The following is a 17,778-nucleotide window of genomic DNA, read 5'->3' as shown; positions in this document are numbered from 1 at the left end:
TGAGGCTTGCACCACACTGTTACAGGTGCGCCACGGAAGTCTTCAAATCACCATTATTAGTTTTATTAGCTTATGCTTTTATTTCACTTCAGTTTTAGTATTAGAATTCTTATTACATTTTTTTTTAGTTATTATTAGTTTTTATATATTAAAACAATACTTTGTAGTACGTTTTTTTTTTAATTTTACTTTTTTTTATAATTTTAAGTTTGGTTAAATTTATGCTGTACTTAATTACATCATGTACATTAATTATAAAAAAATTATAAAAAAATAATTATTAACACTAATATAACTGTGTTATAAATCTATATAATACATTTATATAGAACTATATTTTAGAAATAATACAGATTTAACTGATATTTATTATTTACATAAGATAAATGTATTTCTAATCGCTGCCAACTAGGAACAAAAATATAAAATGAATATAAACTGAACATTTAGTTAATTTTGAAGTATGTATGATTATTTTAAAGCCACTGATTTAAGTTTTAGTTGTGTAAAGACCGTATATCGGATAACATTGCTTTATGCTGCTTTACAGGAAATCCAAAGGAGGAATGCATCTGAGGCCGTCAGTTTCTCTGAAGAACAGCGTTATTCTCCAGAGAACTCATGCAAGGATTTCCAAGACACAGACCAGAGTGAGCTGAAAGAGTGAGTGTTTCTCTTGACATGACTGCTGAAGAACCAGGATGTTGTTGTGTGATGGTTGCTCAGTGGTTGTTAGTTCATTCCTGTTCAGTGGTTACACATCCACAAATCTCAATGATACTGCTTAATTTACACAAAATTTGGTACATTTCGGATGAAAATATCACACGTAGGGCTGTACACGTATTCAAATCACGACCTGGACGAGTGCCTGTGAATATTAAAGCTTTAAAAAGACTAATTAAAAGCTAATTAAATATGAAGTCTGCATGTGTCGAATGAGTGAATGCACAAATATAGATATTTCAAATGAATCCAGAGTGCCTTCTATCCAAAATGATGACACTTTAATAAGTTAAGAGGTTTTTAGGAAATCCATTTTAGGAACCGAGGGGTCTTCTGAAAACACATGATCGTTTTATATGAAGAAGGACTTATTTGATTTAGGCTTTCGGGTGAATGGACTTTTAGTGGAAGGACCATGTCCTCTCAAAATCTCTTCCTTGAACTGTGTGACATCAGACACCAGGAGTTATTTGTATTTTAACGCCAGCGCTGATCTCGGAGCTGTGCCCACACATTAACGGAGTGTTTGTTTCCTCAGGGCTGAATGTGAGGTGAAAGAGGAGGAGGAGGAGAAGAAGAGTGTGGTGCTCCTGGAGGAGGAGAGCTGGTTTGTGGGAGATCTCTGTCGACGTCAGGCAGAGGACCTTCTCCGGGGAAAACCGTCTGGAGCTTTCCTCATCCGCAACAGCAGCTCCAAGGACTGTTACGCCTGCTCCGTGGTGTAAGTCATCAGTCAGTGGGGTTGAGCATTTATACATGTGTGTCCCTGCACCACTGAAGCAGTCTCGAGTCTCTGGGGTGTATTTGTAGCAATATCCCAAAAATCATTAGGATAATAAGTAAAGATCAAAATATTTAGTAAATTTCCTACTGTTAATATATTTAAACTTAATTTTTGATTAGTAATACGCATTGCTAAGAATTAAGATTTTCTCAGTATTTCGATTTTTTTTTTACACCCTCAGATTCCAGATAGCTGTATCTCAACCAAATATTGTCCTCCTAACAAACCAAACATCAATGGAAAGATGATTTATTCAGCTTTCAGATGATTGACCCTTAAGACAATTCCTGTTTGCATGTTTCATATCTAAGATATCTTCCATATCTATAGTCTCAGATTTGTGTGAAGTCGTTGCATCCTATTCTGTCCACCCGAGTAAAACGACAGACCACTGTTTGCATTATGTGACCATTGTTAATGAACCAATTCATTTAATTGAACAGATATTAACCAACCTTAAAAAGCTAGTTCACCTACACAGGAAATGAAACCCTCATGTTGTTTCAAATCTGCATGATTTTTTCTGCAAAACACCGATGCTGAAATGATCTTCCCTCATGTCAGTTCTTCTCTGCTTTCTGCTATGATTAAAGCTTTTAATTGAGCATTTTAGGTCTTTTCGATTTAGTTTTGGTTCAGTGGTTCATTTTCTTTTTTTGCAAGTTCTTTTTTGCAGTTTGGTTATAGTTTCATCTTCCCTGACCCTGCTCTTGTCTCTCGGTCACAGGGTTGGCAGTCAGGTGAGGCACTGCGTGATTCGTCACACGGAGCGCGGCTTCGGGTTCGTCGAGCCGTTCGACCTCCACAAGTCTCTGAAGGATCTGGTCATGCACTACCATCACACCTCACTGGCGCAGCACAACCAGGCTCTGGACGTCCGGCTGGTGTATCCGGTCCACATGTCCAGCTGAATCCACCGGCCGGAGATGACCTGCACTAAGACTGAAGAGATCTCGTCATAGTTTGGCGCGTCTCTTGATTTTACCGTTTGAACAATGTGCAAAGATCGGAAGCGACTCTCAAGCTGTTTGCTTGTGTATTGCACTTCCCAAAGCATTCCTCACGCTCGTAATGATACTCCAGTACTTGAACAAGTGTTTAATGAGCCTTTTCTAGACACGTCAGAATGTGTTTTTAAGGGGTTTGTAATACTGTCATGCTCTTTTAAGCAAACAGGTGCAGTAGTGGTTTTTGTTGGGATGATTATGAATGATTATAATCTTTTTATTACAATTCATTCATCACCGGAAACATTTTAAAAATGTATTTTTTTTTCGAATGTAACATCAAACTTTCAAATCTTGCTTTATAACTAAAACCAGATGCCTGCAGTTTTTGACGCATGATTTATTTGTCATCTTGAAAACCGGGTTTAGATCATAAAAGTTGGATTACATTTTAAAGACAGCTTGAACGTTTTGAATACATTTTGCACCTGAGTAACAGGAAATGTATTTGTTGAACTTACGTTTCTGGCATACTTCAAATGTTTACCTTTTGTTACCATCCTTTTTTTAGGAGAGCCAGGACAGTGTAGTTGTCTTACAGGCGTTTCATGTACAGGTGTGTCTTTGGTTAATGACACGACACCAAACTGCTTGTTCTTGAGATGAGCAACTCTCTGTATAATGATTTTTTTTTATCTGTCATTTGGGAACAGAGGAATGTTTCTTCTGCAGAGCTTATTTTTTGCTACAGTGTTTTCTGTTGCATGCTTCTTAAAAAAAAATAAAAACAAAAACGATTGAGTATAAATTCAGAGCTCATGTCTGATTTATTAAATGCATTAAATGCTATATGGGTAAGTCTAGAGGGATTTATGGTTGCACTGCTGCTAGTAATTCAGAAGAACAGCCTGTTCAGGAGGGAAGTCTGTGTTTATATGTGGGTCATTGTAACAGGTTGGACGTGAGATGGGTGTTGGGATTAGCCCTCGCTCTCTGCGTCAGCAGTATGGACCGGCTTAAAAGCTTTGTGTGTGTGTGTGTGTGTGTGTGTGTGTGCAGCTGTTACATCATGCAAGGACAGCCTGTAACAAGTTTGCAGGTGTGTGCAAACCCTGATTAGTTTATAAAGGCCCTACACTACACAAAAATCAAGGACATGAAATCCGAATGCAACTGTTCTTTATATTCTTTTGTTTGCTGTTGAGCAAGTAGCTGAAATAAAAAGTTGTATCTTAATCCGATTTTATTTCAAGTAACGAAAATGTTTTCTTTTTATGGTTTTAGATTTACATACTATCCTCAAATAAACTAAAAAAGAAATTACAATTGCTTATATGTGTTTTATGCTCAACCTGTTTGCAGTAAAAAAAAAAAGTTGGTACTTTTTTGACGTAAAATTGAAATGCAAAAATAATTTTAACAACAGCAGGAAGTGATAATAGTGACAGCATGGTTTGTTTATTCATAAGTTGATCATCCAAACAGATAAGTGTGGGAAATTTAAAACAGCGCAAGTATATAAATTAAAGCATTTTAAAAATGAAAACATTCAGATTTCTGTCTCTATTTGTAATTACATGTATTATTTTCATATTAAAAGCATCATGTGCTTTATGTTAATCAACAAATTTTTAAAAAGTGTACTTTTGCTCAACAAAAGATAATTAAAACATATGATTTAAATTTGACTTGACTGTAAAACTGTAATTTGACTTCATTAGGAAGTGCACTTTTTAAATGGCATGTTAGGGGTCTTCTGTTTATTGGCAGATGGCTTTGATCAGTGCATTATTTGCGTCTCCTGACAGTTTGGATCGTGAACATTCATTGGATCTCCTCTGCATTCGTCCTTCTCAGGAGATATTCACACAACTTCTCAACAGTCTCAAGTTGAATGCTGTCCATAAAAGCGTCTGTCAGCTGTTTCAGAGATGTTGAGGGAAATGGCTTCTTTTGTGCATGCTTTGTGTTCGCAATCATAATTATAAAGACTTCGAGGTTGTTAGAGGCACTCCTGCTGAACAGGATCCCGTGATTTAATCTAACAAGTCTAACAAGTCATTCATTTCACCCTAAGCTTGTACCAAACCCTGCTGAACACAAACTAGACAAGAACAAAAACAAGATAATCACAGCATTTTATTTCAGATTATTTTTGCCCAAACCCTGTATATACTCCTATAAACACACCTGTAAACACTCTACTTTGACCCATATTCTCCAGGAACTGTCAAAGCAGAGATTTTCCCTCTGTTTGGATTTAATAGGCTATATTCTTAATACTATTTCCATTTGTTAATACTATTTCTTATATCGTGTTTATTTCCTGCATTGATATTTCTCTTCCTTTCTACAGTGAAATATCACTTGTTTTACTGTCCACTTCATTCACACAACCCTGTTGGCTGTACAGGTGCATTTCGATGAATTAGAATGTCATGGAAAAGTTCATTTATTTCAGTAATTCAACTCAAATTGTGAAAACTTGTGTATTAAATAAATTCAGTGCATAGCACACAGACTGAAGTAGTTTAAGTCTTTGGTTCTTTTAATTGTGATGATTTTGGCTCACATTTAACAAAAACCCACCATTTCACATCTCAACAAATTAGAATACTTCATAAAACCAAAAAAAAAAAAAAAAACATTTAGTGAATTCTGGAAAGTGTGTTCATTTACTGTACTGTACATGTACTAAATACTTGGTCGGGGCTCCTTTTGCTTTAATTACTGCCTCAATTCGGCGTGGCATGGAGGTGATCAGTTTGTGGCACTGCTGAGGTGGTCTGGAAGCCCAGGTTTCTTTGACAGTGGCCTTCAGCTCATCTGCATTGTTTGGTCTCTTGTTTCTTGTCTTCCTCTTGACAATAGCCCATAGATTCTCTCTGGGGTTCAAGTCTGGAGAGTTTGCTGGTCATTTAACCAACTTTTGGTGCTTTTGGCAGTGTGGGTAGGTGCCAAATCCTCCTGGAAAATGAAATCAGCATCTTCAAAAAGCTGTTCAGCTGAAGGAAGCATGAAGTGCTCCAAGATTTCTTGGTAAACGGGTGCAGTGATTTTGGTTTTCAAAAAACACAATGGACCAACACCGGCAGATGACATTGCACCCTAAATCATCACAGATTGTGGAAACTTAACACTGGACACTTGGGCTATGAGCTTCTCCACCCTTCCTCCAGACTGGCCAGCAAACTCACCAGATCTGAACCACATGGATAATCAATGGGCTATTGTCAAGAGGAAGAAGAGAAACAAGAGGCCAAACAATGCAGATGAGCTGAAGGCCACTGTCAAAGAAACCTGGGCTTCCAGACCACCTCAGCAGTGTCACAAACTGAGCACTTCCATGCCACGCTGAATTGAGGCAATAATTAAAGCAGAAAAAGCCAGAGGGCCCACAATTCACTAAATGTTTTTTTAATTGGTTTTATGAAGTATTCTAATTTGTTGAGATAGTGAATTGGTGGGTGTGACAAGTGGGGTGGGGCCGAGAGCTGTGGGAATGGAGCGAAGCCAGTGGAGTGATTGGGAAATGAGCGACACCTGCTCGACCCACCGGTCTTGAGTCCAACGGAGGAGATTGGAAAGATACAAAAGAGGAGCTAGGGACTGTGACTGTTTTGGGCTCTCTCCCCAGGCTGCATTGGCAACCAGGGAACAGCAGTCACACTTGGTCCGGCCATCGGAAAACTAGTTCCCACCAAACTGCAGAGCCACCACTCGGTTGGGGAATCCACTGGCTTTATTCTAAATTATACTGATTATGCACCTCTATTAGTTTCTTCATGTCCACATCTTAGTGTCTTCTTTGGAGGAGTTTCGATTCCCTGTCTAATAGATAAGGGTCCATGGTGACAACTCTTACAGAGAGTTGTTTTCGTATGTATTTTGACCCTTTGGGGTAGGAGGGGCTTAAGCCCTGTCAGTGGCTTCAATTGCGGGCTGCTAATGGGCTTGAGATCCCATATATAGGATACTATAGGACACTGGGGCTAGATATTGACCTGTGTGGCAGTTTGGTTCCAAAGTGCGGGTTGTTGGTTGTTGCAGATCCTCCTGGTGGGCTGTGTGCCCAGGTCCCTGGTGTCGTGGGGATGAATGTCATTTGGCGGTGCTACCAGGAGCTCTTTGGGCAGCATGGTTTAGGTTGCCTACTGTATCCCAAGCCCGAATTGTTATGGCACAGGCTCTTCAGTATTGTTGTCAAGCAAGTGACCGGCCAGGCGAGTGTTACACTGGTAAGGTTAGAGTCTGAGGCCGCCGGGTGGGTTTTATCCTCGGCAGCACCATGAAGCTAGTGCTTATGACCTGTTCAGCACAGTTTTCAGACACTGTGGTATTGTTTGAACCTCTTGAGACAGGAATGCTTTCTGGGTTGTTAGCGATCAAAGTTATTCGGGATACTGCTTATGTACCTGTAGTAAACCTAGGGATCCTAGATGCCTTGCTTTACACACAAAGCCTGTTGGGTACTCTTAATGATGCACTTATTGTCAGCCTGCCCCCAGGAATTGCCCAAGTGAAATCTATGTCTGATTCTCTGGGGTCTCAGCCTTCCCAGTAAGGTTCTAGCGTGCTGGAATAAATAAGGGCTATGGATTTGTCAATTTTAACAGGGGAGGAAGAGGATCGAGCTAGAGCCCTACTCCAGAAATATCAGCTCGTGTTCTCCTCCCAGGAGGGAGACTTGGGGTGTACTAACCTTATTGTTCATGAGATTCCTCTTTCAGACTACATCCCTGTTAAGCAGCGTTACAGGCAGATCCCACCATCAGATTATGAGGCAGTGAAAGCTCACATCAATCAACTGCTTGAGACGCAGGTGATAAAGGAAAGTTGCAGTCCTTACACGTCTCCAATAGTTTTGGTTAAAAAGAAGGATGGTAGTCTAGCAAGAATTCCAAGACCAGTAAGGATGCATTTCCATTGCCACATATTGAGGAATCTCTTGACACTTTGGCAGGGGGCCCGCTGGTTCTCAACATTGAACCTGGCTAGTGAATATAACCAAGTTCCGGTAGTGGAGGGGGACAGATTTAAGACAGCTTTTTGTACCCCTTTTGGTTTATTAGAGTACAACAGCACTTTTCAGCAGCTTATGCAGTGCTTGTTTGGAGACCAGCAGTGTCAGTCTGTGCTTCTTTATCTGGATGACATTGTGGTGTTCTCGTCTTCAGTGGAACAGCACTTAATGTGGTTGGAGGTCGTTTTGAGTCAGCTAGAGCAGCAAGGGCTGAAGGAAGTGTTCATTTTTCAGAAAAGGTAAGATATCTGGGGCACATAATTTCAGCTGAGGGGTTGTACGTGGTTGTCCCAGTAATATTCAGGCAGCGTCTCAGTGGCGTCGTCCTGAGACAGTCAGTGAGTTGTGCTCCTTCCTGGGCTTTGCAAGTTACTACTGCCACTTTGTGGAGGGATTTGCTAATTTAGCGGCCCCACTACATCGGCTGGTGGCAGAGTTTGTAGGTGAAAGGCCCAGGAAGCTAACCTCTGCGAGTTTTGTTGTGGCATGGAATGGGGGTTGCTAGCAGAGTTTTTATGGACTGAAGAGCAAGCTGATGTCCTCTCCAGTTCTTGCATATGCTGACTTTTCCCGACCCTTTATCCGGGAATTTGACACTATTCACTCAGGATTAGGCTCAGTCGCAGTCTTTGGCCCACTGAGTGCAACATGACAAACTATAGCTCTATGACATTTGAGTTTTTTGCGCTCAAGTGGGCCATGACTGAGAAATTTAGGGAATATTTGTTGAGGTAGAATTGTGTGGTGTATACAGACAATAATCCCCTTAGCCATTTTGCTTCTGCTAAGCTTGGTGCATCAGAAAAGCACTGTGTGGCACAACTGGCCTCTTTTGACTTAGAGGTAAGATATAGGTCTGGGAGGGGTAACAAGAATGCAGATGCTTTGTTCAGACAGGACCTGTCAAGGGTGGATAGGCTGCATTATGATTTTTTTGGGAACTATTGTCCCAGTTGAGGTCCAGCAATCTCTGGCCCCGGTAGCCACACAGGCCACTGTTGTCTCTTTGCCAAATTGCTCGGTGGGTGATATTGTGGGCTTGTTCGCAATTCGCACCACGGAATTGCTAAGACAGCGGTGTTATTGGCCCGGTATGAGTTCCGATGTAGTCCGATGGTGTAAAGATTGTGAGCGGTTTAGGTGGCTAAAGAGGCACAACATGTCGCTAATAGCTACATGGGTCACCTGCTGGTTTTTTGGCTAAATCTTGGAGATAGACTTTACTGTAGTGGAGGTATCACGGTCAGAAATCGAGAATGTGTTGGTGATGACTGACGTGTTCACCAAGTACAATTTAGCTGTCCCGACTCAAGACCAGCATGCGGAAACCGTAGCTAGTAGTATTAGTGGTTTTACAAGCTGGGAATTCCGGGTCATATACATTCTGAGCAAGGCCGGAACTTCGAGTCCAGGTTCATGCAGCAGTTATGCAATTTTTATGCATTTAGGAAGTCTCACACTACACCGTACCACCCGGCTGGTAACGGCCAGTGCGAGGGCTTAAACTGCACCCTTCATAACCTCTTGTGTGTCATCCCGGTCTCCAGGAAAAGAGACTGGGTGTCGTGCCTCTCTCAAGTGTTGTTTTATTATAACACTACTCCCCACTAGGCTACCGGCAAGTCCCCATACTTCCTGAAGTTCGGCCAGGAACCAAGGCTTCTTGTAGACTGTCTTCTTGGATGGGTTCAGGATGTAATTCCGGGTGATGTACATGAGTGGGTGGCTGAACACCAATCCAGGCTGCAGCCTCCTTCGAGGGAGCTTGGGAGTGGCTGCAGGTGGCAACAGGTTGTCATAAAGCCAACCATGATCAGCGAGTCTGGAACATGCCACTAGCAGAGGGTCAGTTAGTTTACCTCCGGGAGTGTGGTAGGAAGGGCCACCAGAAAATACAGGATTTGTGGAGTACAGTAGTGCATCAAGTGGTGAGGGCACCAAAGGAAGGTGGGGCTGTCTATTCTGTGGTGCCAAGTAGGTGAGTTCGATAAGATGCCTTCTCTAAAATAAAATATGTTTTTTTTTTTCATTTTGTACAAAAGCCTTCCTTGGGTGGAGAAACTGTGTGTAGACTTAGGGGATAATTCCATGGGTGAAATTCACAAGGTGGCGTAGTGTTTTATCGACCCTGGCAAAAAGTGGTGGGGGCATGTCCCACCCACAAATTACGCCTATGATTATACACGATCAGATCAAACATAAAAAACACAAAATCCACTGTTGTTGGCACACTTGAAGAGCGAAGGTGTGGCTGCTAAAGGCAGTTCAATATTGCAAACATGAATTCAAAGCTCCAGCAAGCCAGCAGGTAAATCATCATATAGAATATTTAACAGTTTGTCACACTTTAATTCTTGTAATTAAGTATATTTCACATTATTAACACTTGTCTATATATATATATATATATATATATATATATATATATATATATATAATTATTTATTTATTTTATTTACTTTTTCCTCTTACAAACAGTCATATTTCTTTTCATAAAGTTAACTTCAACAACATAAAATCAACCAAATAAGGTTTACATTTCAATATTTAATTATTTGCATTTCTGAAACAATATGTTGAACACTAAAGTTGTAGCCTCCCTAAAACAGACTAAACAGAGTTTGTCGGCCATTAGTGACTACAGGTGGAAAGATATATCTGATTTTAATGTGATGAAAAGCATTTCTGGTTCTTATCAGAGAAGGATTTGGTGCACTTGTACACTGCCCCTATCAAATAAACTACACAAAATATGTATATGATAAACTAAACCAATAATATCACATTAAAACATCAGTTTATAATTCTGAGATTTAACTTAACTACAGTGCCTTATGGTGGGGTTAGTTAAAATGGTGACTCTATTTACCCCACAACATTTGGCTCACTTTGCCCCATAGCTGCCTTTTTTTAGAAAATAATAGCTACTGTAGCTTACAAGTTCAGTTAATATTTAGCTAAATCATTGACATAGTTTTATTGCTAAATCACCTATATGTATCATAAATATTTTTAGACCTGGATAAATTTACTTTGATGTAACATCCATTACATCTGTTATTACTCTGAGAAGCCAAAAACTGTTTTTAAAGTAAATGGGTGCCTTCCACTCCTCCCGTGTGTTTATCCTTATCACAGTCTGGCAGAAATGATGGGTGGTTCCAAAATCAATGGTCACATGACTATAAATGTAAACAGCTGCCAAGAAATAGGGGGTGGCTCAACTTACCCCACTCTTATCAAAACATCTCCAATAAAGTCTGAAATTATTACAGAGCTGTCTTCTCTTTTAATTGTATATTTGTAACAACTGTATCACTTGTATTAATAAGCAGCCAGCCACCCACTAGTGCCCCCTTTTTTGGTTTGGGCCCCTGCCATTCAAAATGTCTGTGCATGGCCCTGATAGAGACTTTGAGGTATGCTCTTTTAAGTGCCACTGCATTGCAAACTTGAAATGAAAATGACATCCAGACATGTGCCTAATGCCAGAGTCCACTGTCTCTGAAGCTTTTCCCAGAATGTCAGACGTATAACAAAAAGTGCTGCTTCTGCTCCTGGCATAAAAAAATTAGCTGCACCTACAGATATTAATATGTCATGCTTGCAGTGACTATTTGCACACTGAGGTTAAAAAACAACACAGGTGTAAATAGTACCTGACATGATGTGTAATTAGTAGGCTTTTTATTGATATTTGTATTTATGACTGGTTCTCAAGCCCTTGGTTGTCACACTTCTTTTTAATATAGTAATTAAAAACAAAAAAACTTATTTTTACAAAAATGTCTTCAATTTTAAGCAAACTTTGAGTCTCTCATGCATACATCTTATTTTAGTGTTTGACAAGCTACAGTAAAGGTTTTCTGTCTTTTACCTGACCCTTTGCTTTTTTACAAAGTGTTGATTTTTGTCAAAATTGCATTCAAACCAGTGGGGGGCGATTTACAATGCAAAATTTGTACAGTCTTTCCAGAACACACCTTTGCAAAAACTTTGCATATTTATGACCCTAACAGAGAAAAAAAGTCACAAAAGTTCAAGAAGAGACGAATAGTTTAACCAGAGTTTCAATCACTTTGAAAATCAAACTGAGCAACACAACGAAAGGGGTTTTATTTAACCTCAGGTTACCACAGGCTAAACCTGTAGTAAACAGAAAGAAAGTCACAGTGACAAAAGACTTGTTACTATTATGAATTCTGCCCAATTTTTTTTTACACTGATTTTCTCTGGCTCCATGACTGTCAGCATTTTGTGATTTCAACCAAGTCAGAAATTCATATATCATATATCATTATATTGATATCATAATATAAGTAGTGATTTTTGGCAAATTGCATTGATCAATAAATGATTGCATTCATTATTAATAATAATCTTTCTGAATAAAATATTCTTCTGTCAAATAATATAGGGAATGCAAGTTATGTTAAAATATGTATTTATACACATAAAAGTGTTACAAGAGAATTTAAAAGCATAAAAATGTACAAGCACAGAAAATGAAAAAGGTGATTAAAAACAATAAGCAAAGAAAAGGTTTGATTTCATGTCTGACGAGTTTGATATTGGATTTAGAAAGTAACAATAAGAAATGCAATACTTTTCTCAGACAGTAATAAGTGCAGTAATCTAATTACACTGTTGAATAAGAAGTTGCTAGTAATTCATTACTTTTTCAGACTAATTTCCCCAGATAATCAAAATAAAGTGAAGTGCCTTAGCACAAGCATAGCCTGCTTATGTTTGAGGTTTTCATATAGATCTGAATCTATGTGTACGTGTACATATCTTGTATACTTTGGCAAGGAATGTGGCTCTTGTAAGTATATTTAATTTTGCTTGAGGCAAACATCTGTACTACTATTAATATTACTATTACTACAAAGTTATACTTGAGAAAGTGGATTTTAAAACCAGACTTTAAGGGATAATTATGAATAAAAATAAAAATTTGCTGTTAATTTACTCACCCTCAGCCATCCAATACTTTTTTTCTTAAAACAGTAAAGAAGATTTTTAGCTTTCCAGCCACTGCCAGCATTTTTGATAATTTTCACAAAAGTTTAATGGCCCCTGAATATTTAGTTGTATAGATCTGAACATGCAAAATGTCAAAACAAAGAACAGAGCCTCTTCATTTAAACAAAAAATCTGTATTGTTCTAGGTTTCATGCAATCCTTTTTTTATTGTCAGCACTTGAATGCGGGTAAGTTTTATGAAAAAGTTACATTTTGAACAAAAATCTGAGAAAATCCCATTTTTCTGTAAGACTCACAATGATCATGTTCTGCTTTTTCTCTGCCTTGTTTTGATCCAGATCCAAATCCAGAGATGCTCTTTCATAAGGTGCTTTATAACGCCCACCATACAACAGGGAAAACACAGAAAGACGGAAAATTCATCCAAAGCTGGGAAAGAGTTAATAAAATGCAAGTCCAAGGCTACCATCACTTTCTAAAGAGCATATATAGTCAACACAGGTCTTGTGAAGCGAAATGATCGCTTTGTGCAAGAACCTGAACATTATTTATGACATTATTTTAAAACCTTTCTGCTTAACCATTGCACAAACTGTGTTCTTTTTTTAACACTTTTTTTATTTGTGTTTGTAGTTCAAATTAAATCTTCATTCAGTGTGAAATGGGTTTTGAGTAGCATCAGTGTGCACGTATCTGAATTTCCACTGGAAATAGCAGACCATCCGAGTACCTTTGGAAAAGTAATTACAACATATTTTGATTTGGGACACTAAATTGCGTCCCAAATGATGCACTTATACACGGTGTACTTACGTACTATATACTCCCCACATATATATGTGGGTTCGATTCCCAGGGAAAAAAATATGTCTGATAGCCCCTCCCCCTGATATGTTAATGCTTTTAGCAACATTCCTGTAATTCTGAAGAAAATAGCTCTTTTAACGTCAAGGTCATGGGTTCCCTGGCAATGCATGCAATGATAAAATGTACAAATTGAGGGCACTATATGTTACTTTGCATAAAAATGTCTGGCTTTTATGTAAATGGTTATTGCTTCAGGTGGCTGGATTGGCTCAGAAATCAGGCAGACCATGGAACGATATGACCCAGAAGAAAATAAAATGGAGGTTATTGGGAGCATCTATTCCTCCATTCCTCTATATTATTTTGGCTGCTGTGAGCCAGAAGCAGGGCCGGTGTTCTGTCGATTTGTGCTGCCTTGTCGAAAAATGCTACCTCCCATTAAAACCAATGGTAGCATAATTCGATAGCGAAAAGTGTTACCTATCAGATTTTGCTTCATGCATGATATTAATAAGGTGTGAGGCTTTATTAACATGTACACCTACCCCAACCCTAAACCTACCCTTACAGTATGATAAATACAGTGTTGGTAGCATAATCTGATAGGTAGCATTATTTGTCAGAACACCGGCCCGCGGCATAGGCGGTATAGGCAAATGCTAAGGGCGCCACTCATCCATAGGGGCGCCAGAATGAGTGAACGAGTGATTTTTTTTTTTTACATATTTTTTTTTTATAATAGGCTACTATTTAAAAACCATTAATTCGAAATACTACCAAATAAAGCAAAAAAAAAAAAAAAAAAGTCCGGCTCTTCAATCTTCCCCCGCCCATCGAGTGCTTGAAGTGCGTCAGAAACAGAGCGCGCGCGCGATCAGTTGTTGGTAATTTGTTGTGTAGCGTGCCCGACGCCGCATCCAATGTAGACAGCACTGCTTTTGTTAACAACACACAGCTCGTAGAAACGGGCCTGGCAGCTCGCGCCAGTTCTAGACACGGTGAAAGTTTCCTGATTGTGACAGAAGGCCAAATTTACATGACACATTATAAATGAGCATAGTCTGCGATAGATACAGTGCCAAAAAGAAGAGAAGAGGATAAAGACAGAGGTAAAGAGATGTAGTGAAAGAACAATTTATTGCATAGGAGTAAGATACTATAATTTCATGGCAGTTATTTTTACCTTAAACTTAATGTTAGCAGTTGTTCTGAGTTCTGAGTCCCCAGACTGTGATTTTGTACAATCATGTCAGTTTTAAGACGCATTTTTTATTATCACTTTTTTATTAATGTTTTACTCTACAGTTGTGCCGTTTTGGGGGATACAGTACAGGCCAAAAGTTTGGAAACATTACTATTTTTAAAGTGAAAGTGACGTGACATTCGGCCAAGTATGGTGACCCATACTCAGAATTTGTGCTCTGCATTTAACCCATCCGAAATGCACACACACAGAGCAGTGAACACACACACACACACACACTGTGAGCACACACCCGGAGCAGTGGGCAGCCATTTATGCTGCGGCGCCCGGGGAGCAGTTGGGGGTTCGATGCCTTGCTCGAGGGCACCTAAGTCGTGGTATTGAAGGTGGAGAGAGAACTGTACATGCACTCCCCCCACCCACAATTCCTGCCGGCCCGAGACTCGAACTCTCAACCTTTCGATTGGGAGTCCGACTCTCTAACCATTAGGCGATGACTTCCCTGACCATGACTTCCCTAAATGTTTTTGAAAGAAGTTTCTTCTGCTCATCAAGCCTGCATTTATTTGATCAAAAATACAGAAAAAAATGTAATATTGTGATATATTATTACAATTTAAAATAATTTGTTTTCCATTTATTATACTTTAAATTATCATTTATTTCTGTGATGCAAAGCTGAATTTTCAGCATCATTACTCCATTCTTCAGTGTCACATGTGACATCCGGTCTATCACATGATAATTTAGAAATCATTCTAATATGATGATTATTATGAGTGTTGGAAACAGTTCTGCTGTAATGTGTGTGTGTGTGTGTGTATATATATATATATATATATATATATATATATATATATATATATATATGCTAAATCATGAACACAATGACAGGGTGAAATGGGCTGTGATGCATGGGGCGCCAGGTAAAACCTTGCCTAGGGCAGCAAATTGGTCAGGGCCAGCCCTGGCCACAAGGTATGCAAGTCTTCGACTTTGAGTTAAAAAACAAAACAAAACTACTTACTGGACTTGAACACGCTCTTCAAGCATGCATCAGTTCACAAAATGAAACAATTAATTGATCATAGAGTGCTGCAGAAACTTTGTAGTTCCCTCGACAAAAACCTAAAAGCATTTTTTTTTTCATTTGCTTTTGGATTTAAAAAATCGCTAAAATCGATCCTGAAACATATTTTTGTTGTCAGATTCGCATAATCTGGCACGATCGTAACTGAATAAAAATAAAAAATGTTTAACCCCTAACCCTAATCGAATTACCACGTTCAGATGAGTGCATGTTCTTTTTAGTCTGTGCTTTTATGATTCTTTATTTAGTGATATTAATCAACTTTACCCTTAAATGAAAAACATTTGTTCAATTGTTTTAGCATTTATAGTTTATTTTTGCACGTATTGTATAGCATAGCCCACACAGATACATTCACAATTGTTTTCATAGCCTTCCAACTGCACATTGTTTGGAGGACAACATTGGGAAGGATGTGGAATAACATTTTAATGCATAATATTTAGTAAATGATCAATTATAATAAAAAACAGCTTTGCATGTAACGCTGTTGAGATCTCCTTTATGGAGCTGTTTTGAGGGTTTCTGAAGATTCCCGGCTGCTTCAGTGAGCCGCTCGGTCCAGCCTTCACTACACGATCATCATGTATAGCTGTTTTATCATCATCTCAGTGTTGCTGATGTGAATATTAGCCAGCAGCTTCTTTTGTCGAGTTCGGTTTCACTTTTCTATGGTACCTGTTTGTTTCTCATGATCTAAAAATTGGGGAAACACGCTTGATTGTTTAAAATATTTAAATACAAGTACAAGAATTTGTTCAGCTGAGAAATTTCATTTATAAAAACAAAAAATTATATATATATATATATGTATATGTATTTCCTGGAATAAATAGAAATGATGTTTTCACACTTCAAAATGTTTTTTATAAGCTTTTTTTAAACCATTTCTGTTCATAATTGAAAAAATACATAAATAAAATAAAAATAATTCAGGTTCAGAATTTTAACACTTTAAATGACACTTTGTTTGCAGAATGCAGCATTTTTTTTTTAATGAAAGCAATTATTTTCCATTTAAAAATGTGAAAAAATTATTAGAATATCATTATATTTACAAATTTATTTCGATGGATTATTTTTTTCTGCTTAGCATTTTCTATATGGAACTCTATATTTGTCAGGTTGATCGGACCTTGATTAAACAGAGTGACTATTTTTTTTATCTAGTGTAAAATAGATTTATGAAGGAAAATGTGGGAGAAATATTGAAATTCCAATCAAAATACACATTTTGGTGAAAATGTATGCCATTTGCATTTACACAGCCAAGAAAATAAATAAAATAAAATCCAAAGGATGAACAAGGGTTAACTATAAAAAACAACATCAGTATCATCAAGTACATAAACAGGATATACACACATCTCATATTTACATCAGATGGATGTCCTGAGCATTAAAGCCGAAATCAGCATCTTAATTCAGCTGCAAATAAGATATTATATATTTATAAAATATAAGATAATGTATAACAGCCGCACACTGCACTGTAACAGTGTAGATTTATTACACTTGCACGGTACATGTATATAGGTTTAGAATAATAATAAAAAAGAGAACAGTGACATTTAGTTTAGACATTGTTTTGAGGCATTAACTGCATCCCTTAGATTTCGCATACACCACAAACCATGAATAAAACGAAACAAAACAGGTTCTGCAGTTTTGTAAGAGACAGCAAACCATGAAATCTGAAGCCTAGCCACACATACAACCATATTTAAAATTGAGATGTCATAAATAAAATGCAACACATACACAGGATTGCTCTACATGTCAAAAACAGCTGGTGTCCGGTCGCTTGGGTTCAAAGCTGTGTCATTTTAGGAAAACCTTTGTTCCATTTTGATAAAAGTCATGTTTGATTTGTATGCCCATGCATCACAAGTTAAAATATAGTACATCTTTTTCACACTCAATGCACATACAGTACTTTGGGAGAAACTTCCTTCTGATGCACACAAGAGCATATTTTAAACTCAAAACTATTGTTACACATTACACCAGATGGACTAGAACCACATTTCAGCTCATAATTTGAGTATTTTATCATGTGAAATCACTTTTATACTCCGTATCAGTAGATCAAATGAAACAATCCATTGTTTAGGTTTGTTACTTTTATTATGTTTCAATTGTTAATAAACAATAATGGTCCAATGTAGTTCAAATTAGGTAAGATGAAAACTGTATCTATAGTTTTACAAT

The 17,778-nt window shown here is 38.0% G+C and overlaps 1 protein-coding gene across 1 annotated transcript in view; it reads left to right on the top strand.

The window, feature by feature from the left end:
* Positions 1-2,838, top strand: part of LOC132155268 (phosphatidylinositol 3-kinase regulatory subunit gamma-like) — a 7,934-nt gene extending 5,096 nt beyond the window's left edge. Inside the window, exons 5-8 of the mRNA XM_059564148.1 lie at positions 1-25; positions 551-663; positions 1,265-1,447; positions 2,238-2,838. The exon at positions 1-25 is cut by the window's left edge and continues 98 nt beyond it. Coding sequence (XP_059420131.1) covers positions 1-25; positions 551-663; positions 1,265-1,447; positions 2,238-2,421 — 505 coding nt within the window. The 3' untranslated portion in view covers positions 2,422-2,838. The remainder of the gene's footprint in view (positions 26-550; positions 664-1,264; positions 1,448-2,237) is intronic.
* Positions 2,839-17,778: the final 14,940 nt, after the last annotated feature.

The sequence above is a fragment of the Carassius carassius genome, chromosome 12, assembly GCF_963082965.1.
Source record: "Carassius carassius chromosome 12, fCarCar2.1, whole genome shotgun sequence".
Lineage (NCBI taxonomy): Eukaryota > Metazoa > Chordata > Actinopteri > Cypriniformes > Cyprinidae > Carassius > Carassius carassius.
Note: the sequence above shows the minus strand (reverse complement) of the source record. Positions and strands in the feature narration are given on the sequence as shown.